This window comes from Silurus aristotelis (genome assembly GCF_946808225.1).
Source record: "Silurus aristotelis genome assembly, chromosome: 1".
NCBI lineage: Eukaryota > Metazoa > Chordata > Actinopteri > Siluriformes > Siluridae > Silurus > Silurus aristotelis.
Window position 1 is genome coordinate 2,457,707 of NC_139574.1, and position 23,201 is coordinate 2,480,907.

The following is a 23,201-nucleotide window of genomic DNA, read 5'->3' on the forward strand; positions in this document are numbered from 1 at the left end:
TATAGGGTGAAGTATAAGAGCGGAGGAAGGTGCACACAGGTGGACTACATTCTATGCACGAGATACCACCTGAAAGATTTTCAGACTGTAAGGTGTTGGACAGGGGACAGTGTAGCTAGTCAGCATCAGATGATGATCTGTAAGATATAGAGCGCACGCATCCAAAGTAATAATGGTGCTGATACTTTTGGCTGGAGATGTGCATCTGAACCCAGGCCCCATGCTTAATCGCCGGGCTAGCTCTGTGGAGGTAACGCCTGACCCAGGTGAATACGCGCAGGTGATACCGCCCCTGATTGCATCAACGCCTCATGCAGCGGAGCTGGAGAAAATGTTGAACTGAATACCCCCCTGGAATGTTTAGCCCTAAATGTAATCCTTTCGCCTACTATGAATTTTAATATCTCTGTCCTCTATAATCCGCCTTCTCATAATGTTAAGTTTTATGATGAATTAAATGTTATAGTTAAACAACTGGACTTTTATAGAGAGACGTATGGTGTAGTATGGTATGGTGACTATAATATTAACTGGTCTGATAAAAACTGTTAACATAAACTTAAAGCACTTATGACAAAATACAACTATCGACAAATAATTGTAGGACCCACAAGAATAACAAGGCACACCAAGACCCTCATTGATTTAGCATTTACAAATAGACCTGAACGAATAATGCAGATTTATAATTTGATTACTGGACTCTCGGACCACAACATGACTTTGACTGTTAGGAAACTGACGAAGAAGCGCCTGCAGGACTTTGGTAAACCTGTTCATGAAAAAATACAGTTTATTATTCCTAAAAGTAGAATAATTCAATTTGAAAGAGAGCTTAAAAATATAAACTGGGAACTAATTATGACACTAGATGATGTAGAGGAGTGTTGTAATTTTATGACCACATCTATTACAAATCTAATGGAAAAATTTACAAAGCAAATAAAACCTAAACAAAAAGATTTCACGGTGCCCTGGATAAATAATGAAATATGTAACCTTATGAAAAAACGAGATTTAGCTCTGTAAACATCTTTAAGATCTAAACTTAATACCGATCTCCTGACTTACAGAAGTTTTAGGAACAAGGTTGTATCTGAGCTGCGAAAAGCAAAAGTGACATATTACACTCATTTAATTGATAGTGCTAAAGGCAACAATAATCCACTTTGGAGGCATTTAAATAATCTGACTAATAAATCAAATAAACATAAAAAGATTACAGAACTTAACATTAATGGAAATTGTATAACCGATTGTGCCACTATGGCTGATGAAATTTAATTCATATTTTTTACAATCAGTTGAAGAACTAACAAAAAAATTCCAGCTTGTCAATCCTCTCAATTATCCATTGAGAGCAACCTCAACAGATTCCTTTTATATTAAAGAGGTGTCGGATATAAAAGTTGCAGAAATAATAAATAAACTTCCAAATTCTAAGTCTGATGACATTTTTAGGATGAACAGTTGTTTTCTTAAAAAGTATAAGGATGTCCTTGTCAAACCATTGACCCACCTTGTTAATCTTTCTATTAGAAACAGTACATTTCCCAGTGCATGGAAACAAGGTATAATTATTCCTGTGTTCAAAAGTGGTAGCCAAGACTCAATGAGTAACTATCGCCCGATATCGATTTTACAAGTCTTATCTAAAATTATTGAAAAAGTTGTAGTAGTGCAACTAAGTGACCATTTAGAAGCCAGGCAGCTACTCCATCCTCACCAGTTTGGGTTTAGACCAGGTTATTCAACAGAAATAGCAAACTGCTGTTTAATTGAAAAAGTAAAAAAGTCCCTGGACAAGGGTAATGTGGTGGGGGCTGTATTTATTGACCTTAAAAAGGCATTTGATATGGTCAATCATAGTTTGCTTTTATCTAAAATGTTACATTTAAATTTTTCAAATGAGGCAGTGTTGTGGTTTACATCTTACCTCCAGTCTAAAGTACAGTGTGTTAAAGTTGATCAAAACATATCCACACTCTCAAACATAAAAATGGGCATTCCACAGGGTACTATACTTGGCCCCATGCTGTTTAGTCTTTTTATAAATAACTTGCCCCTGCACTGCTCTGATGCCAGATGTCAGCTTTATGCGGATGATGCAGTTATTTATGCACCCGCTAAGTCACCTGAGCAGGCTGCAGCTGTATTGTCTACTAGTATGTTTGACATTCAACAATGGCTCATCCAAAATCAACTAGTTTTAAATCTCACAAAAACAGTTTCTATGTGCTTTTCCATTAAAAAACTCGATTTAAAAGGAAGATTTAATATTAATATACAAAATACAGAAATTAATCCAGTTACAGAATTCAAATATCTAGGATTGGTTTTAGATCCTCAACTAAAATTTGATAAGCACATAAAGAACATTTTAAAAACAATACAAAGTAATCTCAATTGTTTTAAATTAATTAGAAGTTTTATACCGCACCAGGCAGCCCTGCTGTACATGCATGGTATAATCTTTTCTCATATATCGTACTGCATGACAGCATGGGCTCAAACCACTCCTACTGCAACCAAATGCATACGTTCTGTATACAACAGAGCAATACAAATTATGGACAAAAAACCAATTCGACACCATCACTGTACCATTTTTAAGAAATATAATTTAATGAATTTTGAGAGTTTTAGCAATTTTTGCTTTCTTAAATTAATTTACAAGTGCATTAATCATTTAGTACCTGAGCCATTAAGTTCATTAATTGAGAGACATAGCAGCATTCGAGTCACTAGGAGTTTTACAAATCATGACTGTAAAATCCCATACTGTAGGACCAGTTTTGGTCAGACTACCTTCTCTGTGAAGAGCTCCAAACTCTGGAACTCATTACCATCTGACATTAAGACTATACTGGACTTTAATATGTTTACTTCCAGGCTAAAAAACTGGTTAAAGACAAACCAAAGGTGCACTAATTTTTAACTAGTAGGTAGGAGTTGTATATGATATGTGTGTATGTAAACTTTATGGGTAAATCTCATGGGTAAATTTTATTGTGTATGACTAGGAACAGGAATTGTCCATATCATGTTATTTGTTTAAATTGAAGTAGTTTAGTATGTAAATTGTACTGTGTTTAGGGCCCAACCAGGGACTGGAGTTGAAAATTAGCATTTGCTATAAACTTTTTATGTAGCATTTCAGTGACAAGCTTGCTTTGACACTATGTATGTTGCATTGTCCCTGTCAAATAAATAAAATGAAATGAAGATGGCTTTAGAGGTGAAGAAGAAGAAGAGGAGTGTGAGGACTGAAAGAAGAATAAGATGGTAGAAACTGAAGGAGGAAGACTGTAGTGTGAGGTTCAGCGAAGAGGTCAGACAGGGGCTCTGTGGTGGTGAAGAGGTGCTGGATGATTGGGCAACTACTGCAGAAGTGATAAGGGAGACAGCTAGAAAGGTACTTGGTGTAACATCTGGAAAGAGAAAGGAAGACAAAGAGACATGGTGGTAAAATGAGGAAGTGCAGGAAAGGTATGCAGGAGTACAAGGAGATGCAGCAGCAGGTAAAGAGGGATGTGGCAAAAGCAAAGGAAAAGGCATATGAGGAGCTGTAGGAGAAGTTGGACACTCAGGAAGGAGAAAAGGATTTGTAGCGATTGGCCAGGCAAAGGAACCAAGCTGCAAGTTAGTCTGCAGGTAGAAATGTGTAGACTAGTGAGGAGAGTGTGTTGAAAAGGTGGAGCACAGCTTTCATTAACTGCATTGATGGAATACACGCATTACTGTTACTCTTCATAATTACATCCTAAAATATCTGATCTTTGGCTACCACTTCCTACCACTTGCTGTTTTGTTTTTCTGTATTTCCCCTAATGGATCTGCACAAAGGACTGTGTTGAATGAAATGGACTCGCCCAATATCTGTGTATTTGTAGAATGCTCATTGATTTACCACACCAACATCTGTATGCATTCTATATTGTTAAAATTAAACCAAGCAATGGAGTTGGGGTATTTTAGCTATGAGTGTTATAATGGATAAAACTTGTATTACATTTTACTACTGCACCATTAAAGATAAACATTATAAAACACATTCTTGATTTCAAAGATGATTATTTTGTTTACAATTCGTCCGTCACTCTCAGTTTTGTCCTTACAGGGTTTCAGCAGGTCTTTAAAAAGTTAAATAAATTATAATAAATTCAAGGTAATAAAATTTTTTAAATGGTACAATGGTACCTTATGATTTTCTTTATTTTTATGATCACTTCATTAACTTCACAATGCTGTCATTTCATTAAATACATGAGCGCTGCTTGTTTTAAAGTCAGGTGTTGTGCTGCTTTGAAAATTAATTTGCATTTTTCAGTAAATCCTTCTGCTGAATTTTGTTCAGTACAATTCAAAAATCAATATTTTTACGCAGCAAACATGCACTCGTAAATGTGTACCGGTAGATCGACAGCTCATGCTAATGCATTATAAGAATCTAAACATAAAAATAAATACATAAATAAATTAATATTTTTGTTATTAAATAAATATTGATAATTGTTTAATATAATAAATAAAGACTTCTCCCATTTATTAATATTAGTTTAAAGGCAGAGCCGGATGGAACGAACGCTAAGAAAGACGTGCTGATGAGATTAGTTCTTACTTTTATGATATTAGTATTTTAATTACTTTTATGTTAACTCTAATTTTTTTACTATTTTGCACATTGCCTTTTGCACTTTGTAAAATAAACTTGGTTGTACCTGGTAGTTGTTATGTGCTATATAAATAAAGTTTGAATTAAATTGAATAATATAATGGTCGCCTGCTCCTCTATAGTGCTCATCGGCTCCACCAGCATGTTTCTTGTCTCCTCCACCTTCTTGTGGTCCTCACCTCCTCCAGGTTGCTTGTGTTCTCCAATGGGTCACAGGGTGTGAGATGCAGCATCATCAGCTGATCATCACTGCCACTGGAATCCTGGTTCCAACCTGTGCATGTTAAACAAGTGTTATGTAACAGGTGCAGTAAAAAATTACTCATGGTTAACGTGTTAATTGTTTATCTTTAAAAACATTTATATAAATGAAATGAATCATACAATACAATTTTGTGGCTCTGTGGAGGCCAAAATGACAATGTAGTAATCTGGAATTTTGACATACATGTGTGTTGCGCTTCTTATCATTCCCACAGTATCTGATGCTGTGTGTTCCAATGTTGCTGTGGGAGATAATTTAAAATGGTGATGTGTTAAGGCTAAGATGTGATTAGTTAGGGGTTTTACAACTAAAATAAAAACTGTCTAAATTTGTCAACTAAAATTGTCATCGTAGGTGCATGTCCACTGTGAGAGACATAATCTAAAAAAAATATCCAGAAATCACAATATATGATTTTTAAACTATTTATTTGTATGATACAGCTGCAAATAAGTATTTGATATGCTTCTTACAGAGCCACTCCTTGGTTATCCTGGCTGAGTGCTTCGGGTCATCGACCCATATTCAGTGCTCTAACTGAGGGAAGGAGGTTGTTCCCGAAAATCTCGCAATGCATGGCCCTGGTCATCCTCTCCTTAATACAGTGCAGTTGCCCTGTCCCATGTGGAGAAAAACACCCCCAAAGCATGATGCTACCACCCCCATGCTTCACAGTAGGGATGGTGTTCTTGGGATGGTACTCATCATTCTTCTTCCTCCAAACAGGTTTAGTGGAATTATGACCCAAAAGTTATATTTTGGTCTCATCTGACCACATGACTTTCTCCCATGACTCCTCTGGATCATCCAAATGGTCATTGGCAAACTTAAGACGTGCCTGGACATGTGCTGGTTTAAGCAGGGGAACCTTCCGTGCCATGCATGATTTCAAACCATGACGTCTTAGTGTATTACCAACAGTAACCTTGGAAATGGTGGTCCCAGCACTTTTCAGGTCATTGACCAGCTCCTCCCGTGTAGTTCTGGGCTGATTTCTCACCTTCCTTAGGATCATTGAGACCCCACGAGGTGAGATCTTGCAGGGAGCCCCAGTCCGAGGGAGATTGACAGTCATGTTTAGCTTCTTCCATTTTCTAATGATTGCTCCAACAGTGGACCTTTTTTCACCAAGCTGCTTGGCAATTTCCCCGTAGCCCTTTCCAGCCTTGTGGAGGTGTACGATTTTGTCTCTAGTGTCTTTGGACAACTCTTGGTCTTGGCCATGTTAGTAGTTGGATTCTTACTGATTGTATGGGGTGGACAGGTGTCTTTATGCAGCTAACGACCTCAAACAGGTGCATCTAATTTAGGATAATAAATGTAGTGGAGGTTGACATTTTAAAGGCAGACTAACAGGTCTTTGAGGGTCAGAATTCTAGCTGATAGACAGGTGTTCAAATACTTATTTGCAGCTGTATAATACAAATAAATAGTTTAAAAATCATATATTGTGATTTCTGGATTTTTCTTTTTAGATTATGTCTCTCACAGTGGACATGCACCTACGATGACAATTTTAGACCCCTCCATGATTTCTAAGTGGGAGAACTTGCAAAATAGCAGGGTGTTCAAATATTTATTTTCCTCACTGTACATCTGCCTTCAAAGCTGATAAAAAAAAAAAAATACTTTTTACATTTGTTCTGACATAAAATATATAAAATCGTTAAATCACAAATGCTACCACTGAATTTATCTGGACAGTTTAATGTCACGTAAGAAATTGTACATAACATGACGATGGATGCATCCTTTGTGGATGCAATGTTGTGGTTCTTCTTACAACCACACACCCAGTTATCTCACCTCTAAAGCTTCTTCATGAGCCGCTGCTTCAGAGGCTGCTCCTTTTTACAATTGGAACAGATCTTCTGGGTGCAAAATAAAACAAAGTCAAAAACAAAAGGGACTAATCTTTTTTGTAGACCTCCCTGGCATTATATCAAACTGACAGACTAAGAACAGACTGACAAAGATGGATAAAATGGACAAGCAGACGAAGACAGATAGAGAAGGAAGTTTATGAAATGAAGACTGAGAGATAAATAATGATATAAATTAGAAAGATGGATAGAAATATAATTAGAGAGATAGATGTATACAAATCGTTTCGAAAAATAGACAGATAGAAAATGATAGATAGATAGATAGATAGATAGATAGATAGATAGATAGATAGATAGATAGATAGATAGATAGATAGATAGATAGATAGATAGATAGATAGATAGATAGATTGATTTACCCCAATAATGAGAGATTTCTATTTTCTTATAAATACTTAAAATAAATGAATAAAAATTCACAGTTTTCCGGTACAACTGTTAAAAGGCATGTAACATGCGTCTGGGGTTCATCATTTACAGATTTAAAGGCAATGTTATGTGTAGTAATGTTAGTAAAGTTCTATTGTTATTACTGACACATTCAGGTGTGTAGCCACATTTCAGAAGTGAGGGGACAAAAGTGTTAAATGTAATAATGATTCCATTTTTTTGTTTGTTTCTTTTAGACTGGATCTTGAAAACTTTAACACACTTTTTAAATGTAAACGTCCCCCACGTCCCTGGTTATTCTACACCATGATGACTGAGATCAAATGACCCCAAACCCACACAATAATGCAGTGTTCCACACTAAGTTACCCTTCATCTGATAGAACTTATTCTAGACTTAACTTATAATGAAGTTAACTACCCCGTTTAACAAGTCTTATTTCACAATTTGTCTTTTTTTCTTTTAAGCTGATAAGGAGTAAAATGTGTGGGTTTAATGGCGAAGAAAGACATCAATTACAACATTTAAACAAAATGTGATCATTAGTTATGAGCCTCATAATTTACCTGGACACTGGTTTGAGCACAATGAGAAAAATAGCAACGGAGGCTGAGGATCATGGGTAATGCTGACGTCAACTATCCAAAACTTCCTTACTCCCTTCCTTCCTTCCTTTCTTTCAGATGCATTATTATTATTATTATTATTATTTATTTTATTATTATTATTATTTTTTTTAATATAGCACTTAAATGGAATGCATACAACACCTGAACTTGAACTAACAGAAAACACTAAAGTAAATACACAAACAGAATACCAAACACAGTGACAGTCTACTAAAATAGTTATAAACTAATGAAAAAAAAAAGAAATTTAAACAGATAAGCAAACAAATAAAAACACAAAAAAACCCATTAAAATACAAGCTTTAGAAAACAATCTGGAGGTAGCCCTTACAGCAAAACAATTTTTCTTTCATTAGTACAGCTGTCTTAAAAGCTGTCCTATAAAGCAATGAGCAAATAGAATCATAGAATATTTTTAGATCAATACCAAAAATACCTTTACATTTATGAAATACCATCCAACTCCTTTGACCGTGATTCCCAAATAAAAAACACTACATGAATTTCACAAATAAAAATTGTGTTGTAAACAGAAAACAATCCAAATTCAAAAACTCCTTTGCATGATGACATTAAAAAATATATATTTGATATTGTTTATTAGAATTACAAAAAAAGTGAAAATTTGAATTTCATATACATTTGTATTCATTAATCCACAACAACACTTTATTTCTCACAATAAAAACAGAAACAATTAAAACCGATGGTCAATAACATTGTAATGTTGAAATATAAAGCACACTTTCATGTTTATGTTGAGAAAAGATGAGGATGTCATCAAAAGAGAATCGGCGGCGGGCCCTCAGGTAGTTTTACCCTCAGTCTTCATATAGTAACGCTCTAAGACTCATGGGTACTGTAGTATTTACTGTTACATTTGACACCAAACCAACGGAAAAACACTATTTCTAATAGAAACAGCATTTAGAAGCGATGGCCGAGGCACAAATCTGCAGTCTTGTTAATTCCCCAGGAGAAAATATTTACTGTATTGTGACTGGAAGGAACCACTGATGATGGTTTATAATAACGAGTAGCTTACAGAATATAAAGCAATAAAAACAAGACTAAAATCTCCTGATTAAATGTTGAGTAAAAGTGCTTGAAGATTAAAAAATGAAGAAAAAACAATACAGCGTCTGTGGTGCCCAGTGGCAGAAAGATAAAATGTGGTGGAGGCACGAAAGATACTCCATATTGAAATACATTAGATGGAAAGTCGTGCTGAGTGACACAAAAAAAGAGGGAAATTTGTGTCCATGAACACGAATCAGTAGAATAAATTTCATGACGACATCACGAAATGGCGTGAGACTGGGTTGGTAATTTGGTGTGAATTGGGCTGGTATGGAAGCCTTTTGAGCTCCAGTTTAGTCTCTTAAGGCAGGGGTCATTTTTGTTCATGTTTATAAATAACAGCTCTCTGCAGCACATCTACAACAGTCGAAGCAGAAGCAGGGCTTTTCAAATCATCAAGGACCCTAATCACCCCAGTATCTGTCTGTTTACTCTGCTACCATCAGGCAAGTGCTTCTGCTGTCTGATGGCCAAATCTGAGAGCTTTAGGAGGAGCTTCTTCCCACAAGCTATCAGACTTCTCAATGTGAATATGTCCATCTAAACAAATCCCATAAGTCCTCATTCTGCATCTGCACACTGCACCTTACATTCTCATAATCATTACTACTGTTTCTGCTCTGTTTTACCTCATTACCTGTTCTACCTTTTGCTCCTTTTGCATGTCTAATATATTTGCACCATTTTTAAATACCAACTTATTGTTTATATTTTCTCATCTCTTCTCTCACTCTTTTCCTTTTCTTTATGTTCCCTTTAACTGGTTATGCTGTCAAGCTGTGTATGGGGTGAGGAGTGGATTTTACCTGCTAATCAAATGCTTTGTAATTACAATTCATTTACATACAGCAGCACTGTTACACTGGTAAATATAATAGAAAACAGTTTTGAAGGAACAATATGCATTTTTTTTGTATGAACACAAATCTGATATAATGATAAAATATATAGGATAATAAAAGTAAAAAAGATTTATCACAAAAATTCACATAATCAACCAAACTAGACTTTTGTATCAGTATAAAGATTTTCCTCAGTCTGTACTCTGATTCAGTTCTACTGTATGGAGTGAAAATACTTTACATGTTGATCATGTTTGTGTTTTTTCCTCATAATCCTCTGTGTGTGAGACTCAGATCAGATCCTGTAATAAAGGAGAGTAAAATTATCAGATTTTTATCACCTTCATCATAATCAGTATTTACACTCTACACAAGATCAGTGTTGATCTTCTGAGTGTAGAATCTTAAAGCTGTTTGAGTGTTTAACGGCTGCAATGTACAGGATTTATACTGCAGAGCCCCAAATACACACATTCCACTAGAACATGAACAGAAATGTAGAACCTGCATACAAATGAACAGTAACTCAGTAACTCACTGTAGTGTCTCCAGTTTACAGTGTGGATCCTTCAGTAGATCAGAGAGCAGCTTCACTCCTGATCCTCCTGGTTCATTGTAGTTCAGATTCAGTTCTCTCAGGTGTGATGAGGTGTTTGACCTCAGAGCTGAAACCAGAGCAGCACAACCTTCATCTGTAATACTGCACCAATCCAGCCTGCAGAGAGATCGACAATTATAGATTAATCCACATATGCATGCACACATACAGTATTGTTCAAAATAATAGCAGTACAATGTGACTAACCTAAATAATCCAGGTTTTTAGAATATTTTTTATTGCTACGTGGCAAACAAGTTACCAGTTGGTGCAGTTGATTCTCAGAAAACAAACAAGACCCCGCATTCATGATATGCACGCTCGTAAGGCTGTGCAATTGGGCAATTAGTTGAAAGGGGTGTGTTCAAAAAAATAGCAGTGTATGCCGTTGACTGTACAAACTCAAAACTATTTTGTACATTTTTGTTTCTAGGATTTAGCAATCCTGTGAATCACTAAACTAATATTTAGTTGTATGACCACAGTTTTTTAAAACTGCTTCACATCTGTGTGGCATGGAGTCAACCAACTTGTGGCACCTCTCAGCTGTTATTCCACTCACAAGTTCTCGATTGGATTAAGGTCCGGGGATTGGGCTGGCCACTCCATAACATTAATTTTGTTGGTTTGGAACCAAGACTTTGCTCGTTTACTAGTGTGTTTGGGGTCATTGTCTTGTTAAAAAAAAATTTTCAAGGGCATGTCCTCTTCAGCATAAGGCAACATGACCTCTTTAAATATTTTGACATATGCAAACTGATCCATGATCCCCGGTGTGCGATAAATAGGCCCAACACCATAGTAGGAGAAACATGCCCATATCATGATGCTTGCACCACCATGCTTCACTGTCTTCACTGTGTACTGTGGCTTGAATTCAGAGTTTGGGGGTCGTCTCACAAACTGTCTGTGGCCCTTGGACCCAAAAAGAACAATTTTACTCTCATCAGTCCACAAAATGTTCCTCTATTTCTCTTTAGGCCAGTTGATGTGTTCTTTGGCAAACTGTAACCTCTTCTGCACATGCCTTTTTTTTAACAGAGGGACTTTGCGGGGGATTCTTGAAAATAGATTAGCTTCACACAGACGTCTTCTAACTGTCACAGTACTTACAGGTAACTCCAGACTGTCTTTAATCATCCTGGAGCTGATCATGGGCTGAGCCTTTACCATTCTGGTTATTCTTCGATCCATTTTGATGGTTGTCTTCCGTTTTCTTCCACGTCGCTCTGGTTTTGCTCTCCATTTTAAGGCATTGGAGATCATTTTAGCTGAACAGTCTATAATTTTTTGCACCTCTTTATAGGTTTTCCCCTCTCCAATCAACTTTTTAATCAAAGTACGCTGTTCTTCTGAACAATGTCTTGAACGACCCATTTTCCTCAGGCTTTCGAATGCATGTTCAACAAGTGCTGGCTTCATCCTTAAATAGGGGCCACCTGATTCACACCTGTTTTTTCACAAAATTGATGACCTCAGTGATTGAATGCCACACTGCTATTTTTTTTAACACACCCCTTTCAACTAATTGCCCAATTGCACAGCCTTACAGGCGTGCATATCATGAATGCTGGGTCTTGTTTATTTTCTGAGAATCTACTGCACCTACTGGTAACTTGTTTGCCACGTAGCAATAAAAAATATACTAAAAAACCTGGATTATTCTGGTTAGTCACATTGTACTACTATTATTTTGAACAATACTGTATGTACATCCCCAGATTGTTAAACATCTATTTCAGTTATTTTGTTATTTATGAATCTGGAAAACTATAGCAGTTGTTGCTGCTTTATTTAAATTGTGCTTTAGGACACACATTTTATTCGTCTAAAACAGCCATATGACAGAAATGCAGGATCTACAGTGTGTAAGTGATGATCTGACCTCAGTATCTCCAGTGTACAGTGTGGATTCTTCAGTCCAGCAGAGAGCAGCTTCACTCCTGAATCCTGCAGTTTATTCTCACTCAGGTCCAGTTCTCTCAGACTGGAGGAGTTTGAACTGAGAACTGAGGACAGAATTTTACAGCTTTTCTCTGTCAGATTACACCCACACAACCTGGGAGAAAAAATGAAAATGTGTCAGTTTCCTATTCCCCACACTCAATGCTGCATTTTATAATGCTTATAGAACATTCTTTGTTCGACTGGTTATAAAGCATGTGTGTCGAAAACGGCACGAATTCGGACACGTAGCCCTGATTCAACTGCTATTTTATGTTCATTGTGGCTCCTCCATGGAGATTGTGGAGAGAACCAAGTTCCTTGGTGTTTACCTTTCAGAGAACGTCACCTGGTCCCTCAACACCAGCTCAATAACAAGGAAAGCCCAGCAGCATTTCTACTTTCTGAGAAAGCTGAGGAAGGCACAGCTTCTACCACACATCCTCACATCCTTCTAAGGAGAGACCATCAAAAGCATCCTGATTAGTTGCATTACTGCCTGGTTTGGAAACTGCACTCTCTCATGTGATGTAAATGTCCATGATGGAAGGAAGAGACACCTTGATGATTGTTTCAGCTGTCCTCACCCTACAGCGGATAGTGAGGACAGCTGAGAAGATCATCAAGGTGTCTCTTCCTTCCATCATGGACATTTACACTACACTTTGGATATGTAAAGCCACCAGCACTGTGTATGACCACACACACCCCTCACACACACTCTTCACTGACGTCTGGTAAGAGGTACAGAAGCATTCTGGTCTCTCGTCCAGATTGCGCAACAGTGTTTTCCGACAAGTCATCAGACTCCTTAACATGAAAAACCTGTACTGATTCAAAATCAACAGAAAAAAAATAAAATAATAATTTTTTTGCACAAACTTCTGTTTGCACACTTTTGTTGAATTAAAAGTTTACATACAGTCAAATGTTTATACGTCTTTTTTTTTATTTGTATATGGACAATGCCTTTTGCACAACCTTTTGTACTGTATTTTTGCACAATTGTTTGCACACAACCTAATCTTCACACTGTATATGAACAATCCTGTCCTATGGACAGTTTGTGTTGTTAGTTTAGAGTTATGTGTACTTCAGTGTTACTTTTTTTAATTTATGTTGTTTGCTGTAGCACCTTGGTCCTGGGGTTTGGTTTCACTGTGTAGTGCACAGTTTTCTTCTTCTTTCGGCTGCTCCTATTGAGGTTCGCCACAGCGGCTCATCCCTCTCCATACTATTCTGTGCTCTACCTCTGCCTCTTTCAAACCAACTACCCTAACCACAACCTTGAACCTACTTTTTTCCTTCCTTTTTCGCTTTTTCCTGGTGGCTCCATCCTCAGCATTCTACTACTAATATACTCCATGTCCAACATCTGCACATGTCCAAACCATCTCAATCACATCTTCCTCACCTTGTCTCCAAAACATCCTACATGCACTGTCCCTCTAATTAACTTGTTTCTAATCCTGTCCATCCTCTTTACTCCAAATGAACATCTCAACATCTTCAGCTCTGCTACCTCCAGCTCCTCCTCCTGTCTTTTACTTAATGCCACTGTCTCTAAACCATACAACATCTCAGGTCTCAACACAGACCTATAATCTTTACCTTTCTCTCGCAGGTTCACTTCTATCACAAATCCTCACGCCACTCTTCTCCACCCCGCATGCAGGGCTCAAAGCTAATCCTTGATGCAGTCCAACCTCCACCTTGAACCAGTCTGTCGGTCCTACTGCTCACTTCACTTTTGCCACACTGTCCTCGTACATGTCCTGCACCACCCTCACATACAGTGGGTACGGAAAGTATTCAGACCCCCTTAAATTTTCACTCTTTGTTATATTGCAGCCATTTGCTGAAATCATTTAAGTTCATTTTTCTTCCTCATTAATTTACACATAGGACACCATATTGACAGAAAAACACAGACTTGTTGACATTGTTGCAGATTTATTAAAAAAGAAAAACTGAAATATCACATGGTCACTAAGTATTCAGACCCTTTGCTCAGTATTTAGTAGAAGCACCTTTTGATCTAATACAGCCAGTAGTCTTTTTGGGAAAGATGCAAGAAGTTTTTTACACCTTTACTGATATTTGGTTCTTTCATTCGGCCTAGCCTTGTCACTCCACACAGATTCACATAATGTATGCGATCAATCTGTGATACCAGGTCACCTGCATTCTGAACTTCATAGATGACTGGATGGGTTGTCGTCCTAGCTCACCTCAAATCCCTGAACTTGAGACTCAACATCAAGAAAGGCATGCTCTAGGCCTTTCTTGATGTTGAGTCTCAAATTCAGGGACAAAAACGTTTTAGGTCTCATGGCAGCTACAGTCACAGTGATACCTTGGGGCCTCCCACACATAAGACCATTTCAGTTGTGGCTCAGAAGGTTCTTCATCCAAGGGTCAATCCTCAGAGTCAGATAAATGTTATGCACCCTGTGCTATGTAGCCTTTTCTATGTGATTCAGACCCCAGTTTGACTTTGGTTTCTTATCTAGGTGTGTGTTGTCATCGCAAGATGTTAACAACAGACACTTTCCTCACAGGTTGGAGCAGAGTCTTAAATGGCTGTCCAGCTAAAGGAATCTGGAGAGGTCATCATCTTGACTGGCATTTCATCATTGTAATTGCCTCGAAATGATGGCTGTACTTCAGCCCCTAAAATACTCCCTCTAGCACTTATGAGGCTACCATGTCCTAGTGTGGATGGACAACACTGCAGTAGCCTTATACATAAATAACAAAAGCGGACTGCATTCGCACTTCTTGGATAGGCTAGTGCTAGTGCATATCTTGTCCAACAGGGGTCCCGCCACTTACTGAATACAGGATGTACTAAAAAATCTCAGGAGAGATATCCTACCTCATGCTCAGGGAACAGTGTTAAATCCCTGGCCCGAGGTCTGGAACTTTCATATCTGACCTCTAAAGGCTTACCATTCTCAGATGGTTGGCATATGACACATAATGCAGTCCTAGTTCACTGCCAAGGTGTTTTAGTTCTGGTGTTCATGCAAGAAAAATTCTTTACACGTACAGGTTTTGCTACTCTCAGAATCTGTATAATACAAACTATTCAAGTGCTAGGTCTTCCTCTAATAGAAGAAGCTATTCCTTAATGGCACGCTTTGAAGGTTGGTGTATGACACACCCTGCAAATCCAGTTCACTGCCAAGTTGTTTCAGTGCTGGAGTTCCTGCAATAATTCTTCACAGATACAGGTCCTGCTAATCTCAGGGTTTATGTGGCCATCATTTCAGCTTGTTAAGGTCTGATTAACAGGGTCTCTGTAGGCAAGCACCCCCGGTTGTCCACTTTATCAGTGGAGCAAAGTGATTAGGCCTACCACCAGAGCAACAGTCCCTGCATGGGACTTAGCTGAAGTGCTTTTAGTACAGTAACTAGATAAAGAAGTAGTGAGGACTTTATAAATTTCTCTTTACTGAAAAAATTAAGTACCAAAGTTTGGAGGGTCTGTCTTAGGCCCACTGCTTTTCTCTTTATATCTGCTGGGTGAAATTTTACATAAACATGGTATTCGCTTGCATTGCTATGCTGATGTATATTTCAGCAAAGCCAGATGAGAGAAATCAGCTTAACATTGAGGACTGTGTAAAGGACATTAGACCGTGGATGCTTGATAACTTACATCAGCTCAACTCAGATAAGATAGAAGTACTTTTACTAGGACCACATGCAGCTAGAAGCAAACTTTCTAATTAAGTAGCATCTCTGGATGGTGTTTCTGTTTCAGTGTGTACAGCAGTCAAAGATCTTGGTGTGATTATTGACCCGAGTCTTTCCTTTGAGGCTCAGATGAATAATATCACCAGGATCACCTTTTTTCACCTTCAAAATATTGCTCAAATTAGAAATATGATGTCGTTAGAGGATGCAGAAAAACTAGTTAATGCTTTTGTTACATCTAGATTAGACTACTGTAACGCTTTACTGTCTGGGTGTTGGAGTAAGTGCATAAATAAGCTTCATTTAGTTCAGAATGCAGCAGTAAAAGTCCTCACTAGATCTAGAAAATATGATCACATCACCCATGTTTTAATCATCTACACTGCTCCCAATTACATCCCACACTGATTATAAAATACTACTACTGAAGTATAAAGCACTTAACGCACTCACGCCGCAGTATCTTAGTGAACTTCTGTACCAGTATGATCCTCCACGCCTATTTAGATCAAAAGGTGCAGGCTATCTGTTGGTACCTCAAATAATGAAGACTCCACCAGGGGGCAGATCTTTCTGTTATAAAGACCCACAGTTATGGAACAGCCTTCCAATCAGTGTTCAAGTTGAGGCTGAAAACATTTTTTTAGTCAAGTTTTTTAATCAGTAGATTTTTCTGAGGTAAAGGAGCAGATATAGATGGAACATGGATATGGAGTGTTTGGTGAACTGGGATATTTGTATGCTGTCGTCCCCTCACTTTGACACGTTCACTCAGGTTCGTTGATGGTGGTGTGGTGGGTCGTCTCTTATCCCAGAGATCCCTCATGTCTGTATTACCTTCTGGTTCTCCCTTGTAGTTATGCTGCCATAGTGAGTCTTGCCAGAGTCCAAACTGCACAGTGACTTTAACTCTCATGCAACAATAAGGACACTTAATAATCCATATCCTTCTCTTCCTGTCACCCTCCTCTCTCTCTCTGTTTCTGCCCCTCTTTCCTCCTTGGATCGTCCCACTTCATCCAGGCCTGCCTCTGGATGGTGTTCTCTCCGATTGGCGGCCACTCTGTGCAGCTGGGGATGTTTTATATCTACGGCCTGGAGATCCATGAAATTCCGGAGTAAGAACAGACGCTTTGAGGATGGATTTGTACTGTAGTTAATGTAAACAGTCTAAGGGCTACAGTTTGCTTCTGATCACCATCACTGTACCCTGCAACATCGTTTATCTCTAATAAATGGACATTCGGTGCAACCCAGATGAGGATAGGTTCCCTCTTAAGTCTGGTTCCTCTCAAGGTTTCTTAGTTATGATATCTCGGGGAGTTTTTCCTTGCCACATTTGCCATTGGCTAAATCAGGGACAAACTTACACTTATAAAGAACATTTAATTAATTTTTATCACCACATTATCTGTGTAAAGCTGCTTAGAGAGAATGTTAATTTTCAAAAGAGATATACAAATAAAAATTAATTGAATTCAATTGAACAACTTTCCATTATTACAGTCTGATAAGACTGACATTTATTTCACCATGTCACCAGGTATTTAACGAAGTTATGCCAGCAGCTTTCATGCAACTAATAGCTACACTTTGTGCTGGTCTATATTGTCAGGGATTCCCCTGCCACACCCCCCTTGGTAGCTGTCAGGGATCCCCCTGCCACGCCCTCCAAAACGAGCAGTCACGCTGCCTCGTTTTGCCGTGCCGGCTTCGATTCCCGACAGCTGTGGCTCGTTAAGGAGATGACTTTATAAACTCACGTTCTCGAGTCACAGACTGTCGGTTTTTGAAGGTCATGCTGGTGATCGCCTGGATCCCATACAACCAGTCTTTCCAGCTGGTTCGGTCTCCTAACTCTGTCTCCGTGTTGGATTACTCTTTGCCATCTGAATTTACTTTCATTTTTCGGACATCGCTTTTCATGTAGGATTACTTGTCCCAAGCTCTCAATTGGTGGCTCTCCATAACTTGTGTGTGTTTTGTGTTAAATAAACAATGATTGTGTTACTTCCGCTTCCTCGTCGTGATCGCCACCCTGACACATATTTACATTTCCATAACTTCTCTCTCTTTTGTTTTAAAAACAGGTGCACCAGACTGGTGGCTGGGGGCCATGTTGTTCCAGATGGTAGAGGGGAAGGAGCATCTTGTGCTGTACATCATCTTGTAGAGAGGTTGCAGCAGATAGAATCACACGCTTGTAGATGATTTAACAAATCAATGTGCAGTGAGTAAGATAGAGGATAAAAAGGGAAGAGTAAAGAGCTGGGATGGATGGATGGATGGATGGATGGATGGATGGATGGATGGATGGATGGATGGATGGATGGATGGATGGATGGATGTGTACACAAAATGTGTAAGTGATGATCTGACCTCAGTATCTCCAGTGTACAGTGTGGATTCTTCAGTCCAGCAGAGAGCAGCTTCACTCCTGAATCCTGCAGTTTGATCTCACTCAGGTCCAGTTCTCTCAGACTGGAGGAGTTTGAACTGAGAACTGAGGACAGAATTCTACAACTTTCCTCTGTGAGATTACAATCACACAACCTGGGAGAGAAATAATGATAAATCAGAACACTGACATCTCACACACACACACACACACACACACACACACACACACACACACACACACACACACACACACACACTGTACAGCCAATGAAGTGTGTGTATGTAAACAATAAACTCCAGATTGTTAAACGTCTATTTCAGTGTTTGTTATTTATGAATCTGGAAAACTATAGCAGTTGTTGCTGCTTTATTCAAATTGTGCTTCAGGACACACAACATTTTATTCATCTAAAACAGCCATATGACAGAAATGCAGGATCTACAGTGTGTAAGTGATGATCTGACCTCAGTATCTCCAGTGTACAGTGTGGATTCTCCAGTCCAGCAGAGAGCAGCTTCACTCCTGAATCCCGCAGTTTATTGTTACTTAGGTCCAGTTCTCTCAGACTGGAGGAGTTTGAACTGAGAACTGAGGACAGAATTCTACAGCTTTCCACTGTGAGATTACACTCACCCAACCTGGGAGAAAAATAATGATAAATCAGAACACTGACATCTCACACACACACACACACACACACACACACACACACACACCATTGCATTGTATGTAAACATTAGCAGGTTGTAATGTCATACAGGGCAGCACACAGCAAATGTACAAATGTGGAAATGTAAAACAAAAAGGCAGGTTTTAAATTAATTAAAGATAAATAATTGAATATTTTTGCTAACTTATTTTCCCTCATACCTAACTACCTTTATGTTTATAGAAATATACATTTGGTGGAAATGTCTCTGCACATGGGAGTGGCGTTTGCAGAGCATGTGAGAGCAGTTGGCATTTATTTATATTATTTTGTGGGTGTGTGTGCTTTTGTGTGTGTAAGCAGCATGTTGGAAAAGCATGTCAACTACAAGCTGAAAGCCGTGTGAGAGTCTGACTCTCTGGAGTATAGAGCAGTGTGTGTTGCATGAGAGAACATTGTCTCTGTATTTTATTGATACAAACTGACTCAGACGTGTATAGTTTTGAATAACAAAATTTTAATAAAAAAAAACTCTGTCTCCCTGGTGAGACTGGATCAGATTTATGGTTTTAAGCATCAACTGACTGGATGAGCAGACATTCGCTAAAAGCTGCTAGAGCTGAACACCTGAGCAAACTCATAGAAAACAACTAAAACAATCCCATCTTCCTTTTCAGTACAGTAGCTAAACTAACTACAAATCAGGGATCTGAAAAAATAATTCCATCACTGTTTAGTAGTTAGGACTTTATGAAAAACTTTATGTACTAGAAAAACAATTGTGGAGGTCAAACATTTGACAGCATTTTCTGATCCATTTACATGTATAGGACAGGAAGAGCTGTATGATATTACCAAACCATATCAACATGTCAGTTAGATCCCATTCCAACTAAACTACTGAAGGAAGTGTTATATACAGCTGGTGAGCCTCTTCTAAATATGATTAATTCCTCACTATCTTTAGGTCACGTCCCTAAACCCCTCAAGTTAGCAGTTATTAAGCCCCTCATTAAAAAACCTAATTTGAATCCAAACAAACTATCAAATTACAGACCAAATTTCAAATCTCCCATTTATGTCTAAGATTTTAGAAAAGATTGTAACACTATAGTCTACCAGCCATATTTGTTTTTTCACCACCAAAATGCAGTTTTTTATGCGAAAGTTATTTCGAAACATATACAAACAATACACCAGCCGAAGGTTTGTGACATAAACAAAAGAATAACAATCTAAATTACAACACTATTGTTTGTTTGGAGCCGAAATGCTTTACGTCATATTGTTCACTGGACCCTTATCTTTCCTAATAAACCGGAATTAGCAGCAGTGGATGTGTTTGTGACTCGTTATTACAATAATTATGTAAGTAGTGCAGTTTTTATCAATGTTGTTGTTGTGTACTGCTCACACAAATTCAGCAAATACATTCGTTATACGATTTCCATTGAGAAACAGTGATCTGAAATCGCTGCTTAAACCTTAGAGATTTAGAATGATGTATTGTTAGTCATGGTTACTCTGCTCCCTTTTTATTTAATCTACTGCTAAACATTAACACCTGAGAACAATTAGATATTGGTCGCATGGGCACAGCAATGAACGCTAAGAGGTTAAAGAGTCTTTTATTTATTTATGTAATTGCTTTAAATTAGAGAAGGCTTTTACTTTCTTAAGGCACTGGGGAATTTGACTAAAACACAAATATTGTCACAGACAGAAGAAACATTTTCACATCTCTGAAAGGTCTAAAGATAGAAATAGTGTCACTCTGGCACTTGGAGGTCATAGCAAAGCCATGAAATGAATTTTTTATATATATATATGCTTATCCATTCACTAAGCATTAATGGTTTGTAACACAGCAACATATTCAGTAGTTACCTTTAAAATTATTTTATATAACAATATTATGTTAATATGAAAAAGTTTAAAATTATTAGTCTTAAGTCTAATAAAGAAATATTCTTTCAGAATGTATATACATATATTTTAGCATTTTTTTAAGAGGAAATTTTGAGATGAGCAGTATCTTTTTCTTTCCCCAAATTGGACTCACGTTTACATAAACACCATCAATATTCTGATGACATCATTCTACATGTCTCATTACATTTTCTGTCTAATCAAATGATCTCTAGAATCTTTAAAATTTTGTAAAAATCACCTTGGGAAAGTATCTATTGTTGAGGGAGAAAAAATAATATCGGCAAGCATGGGTGGTGTCTATTTACGAAATTCATAACACATTTATCATTTTAAAATGACTTACTCAGCTTTTCTGGATGCTTTGACCACTGGCAGCAGCCTCAGAAGACATTCATCTGATCTGTCATATTTACTCAAATCAAACACATCCAGATTCTCTTCTGAGTTCAGCAACACAAACACCAGAGCAGACCACTGAGCAGGAGAGAGTCTGACTCCACTGAAACACCTGGAATCTCTGCTGTTCAGGTAACGTTGTACTTCCTGTACTAGAGAATCATCATTCAGTTCATTCAGACAGTGGAACAGATTGATGGATTTCTCTGGAGATGGATTTTCTATGATCTTCTTCTTGATGTACTTGACTATTCCTTGTTTGCTGTGAGAGCTACTTCCTGTCTGGGGCAGTAGGTCTCGTAAGAGAATCTGATTGGACTCCAGTGAGAGACCCAGAAGGAAGCGGAGGAACAGGTCCAGGTGTCCATTCTCACTCTGTAAGGTCTTGTCCACTGTACTCCTTAGGAAATCAGACATGTTTGATTTGGTGAAAAGTTCAGGCAAATCATTGATTTGCTGTTCTGTTACATATCTACTGACAAAGGAGAAAAATGCATATAGAGCAGCCAGAAACTCCTGAACACTTAGATGTACAAAACTGAACAGGTGAAGCCCAAACTCCTCTCTGAAGATCTGAGTACACACTCCTGAGTACACTGACGCTTCTCTGACATCGATGCCACACTCTCTCAGGTCTTCCTCATAGAAGATCAGGTTTCCTTTCTCCAGCTGTTGGAAAGCCAGTTTTCCCAGTGCCAGGATACTCTCTCTGGTCTGCTGAGGATCAGGGTCACATTTCTGATGGTACTTTTGTTCCTTATGTTTGATCTGAAAGATCAGGAAGTGTGTGAACATTTGAGTCAGAGTCTTGGGGATCTCTCCACTCTCTGCTTCACCCAACATTCTCTTTAGAACAGTGGCTGAGATCCAGCAGAAGACTGGGATGTGACACATGATGTAGAGGCTTCTGGAAGACTTCATGTGTGTGGTGATTTTATTGGCCAGGCTCTGATCACTGATCCTCTTCCTGAAGTACTCCTCTTTCTGAGGATCACTGAACCCTCGTACCTCTGTTACCTGGTCTACACACTCAGGAGGGATCTGATTGGCTGCTGCTGGTCGAGAGGTGATCCAGAGGAGAGCAGAGGAAAGCAGATTCCCCTTGATGAGGTTCGTCAGCAGCACATCCACTGAGGCTGATTCTGTCACATCACACAATCTCTCATTGTTCTGGAAATTTAGAGGAAGTCGACACTCATCCAGACCATCAAAGATCATCACCACTTTATTCCTCTCACAGTCTATTAATCGTAATTCTTTTATTTCTGGGAAAAAGTGATGAAGAAGATCCATCAGACTGAGATGTTTCTGCTTCATCAGATTCAGCTCTCTAAAGGGAAGTGGAAACATGAAGGTGACGTCCTGATTTGCTTTTCCTTCAGCCCAGTCCAGAATGAACTTCTGCACAGAGACTGTTTTTCCAATTCCAGCAACTCCTTTAGTCAGCACACTTCTGATGGACTTGTCTTTAAAGAGATCATAACATTTGATGGGTGTCTCCTGTGTTGCTGGTCTCCTGGACACTGTCTCAATCTGTCTCACCTCATGTTCATTATTGACGTCTCCACTCCAACCCTCTGTGATGTAGAGGTCTGTGTAGATCTCATTCAGGAGTGCTGAGCTTCCATGCTGTGAGATTCCTTCAGTAATTCTTTGACATTTCTCTCTCAGTTTGGATTTGAGTTTTTGCTGGTGCACAGAGACGAGTTCTGATAAAAAGAAGAATAAAATGTAAACTCTCTGATCATCTCTGTGAGCTACTGATATTTTCATAGCTGTATATCATATGGAATGTCAGTACTGATGTGTTA

General features: G+C 38.3%; 2 protein-coding genes across 2 annotated transcripts in view; one reads left to right on the forward strand and one right to left on the reverse strand.

Annotated features, from left to right (window-relative positions):
• Positions 1-23,201, reverse strand: part of LOC310727127 (uncharacterized protein) — a 564,745-nt gene that overhangs the window by 538,814 nt on the left and 2,730 nt on the right. The window contains exons 6-9 of the mRNA XM_083543328.1: positions 21,338-23,099; positions 18,878-19,051; positions 18,392-18,565; positions 12,252-12,425 (exon numbers count right to left, since the gene is read on the reverse strand). Of these exons, the coding sequence (XP_083399454.1) occupies positions 12,252-12,425; positions 18,392-18,565; positions 18,878-19,051; positions 21,338-23,099 (2,284 nt within the window). The remainder of the gene's footprint in view (positions 1-12,251; positions 12,426-18,391; positions 18,566-18,877; positions 19,052-21,337; positions 23,100-23,201) is intronic.
• Positions 1-23,201, forward strand: part of LOC310730354 (myelin-oligodendrocyte glycoprotein-like) — a 225,473-nt gene that overhangs the window by 76,735 nt on the left and 125,537 nt on the right. The window lies entirely within an intron of this gene.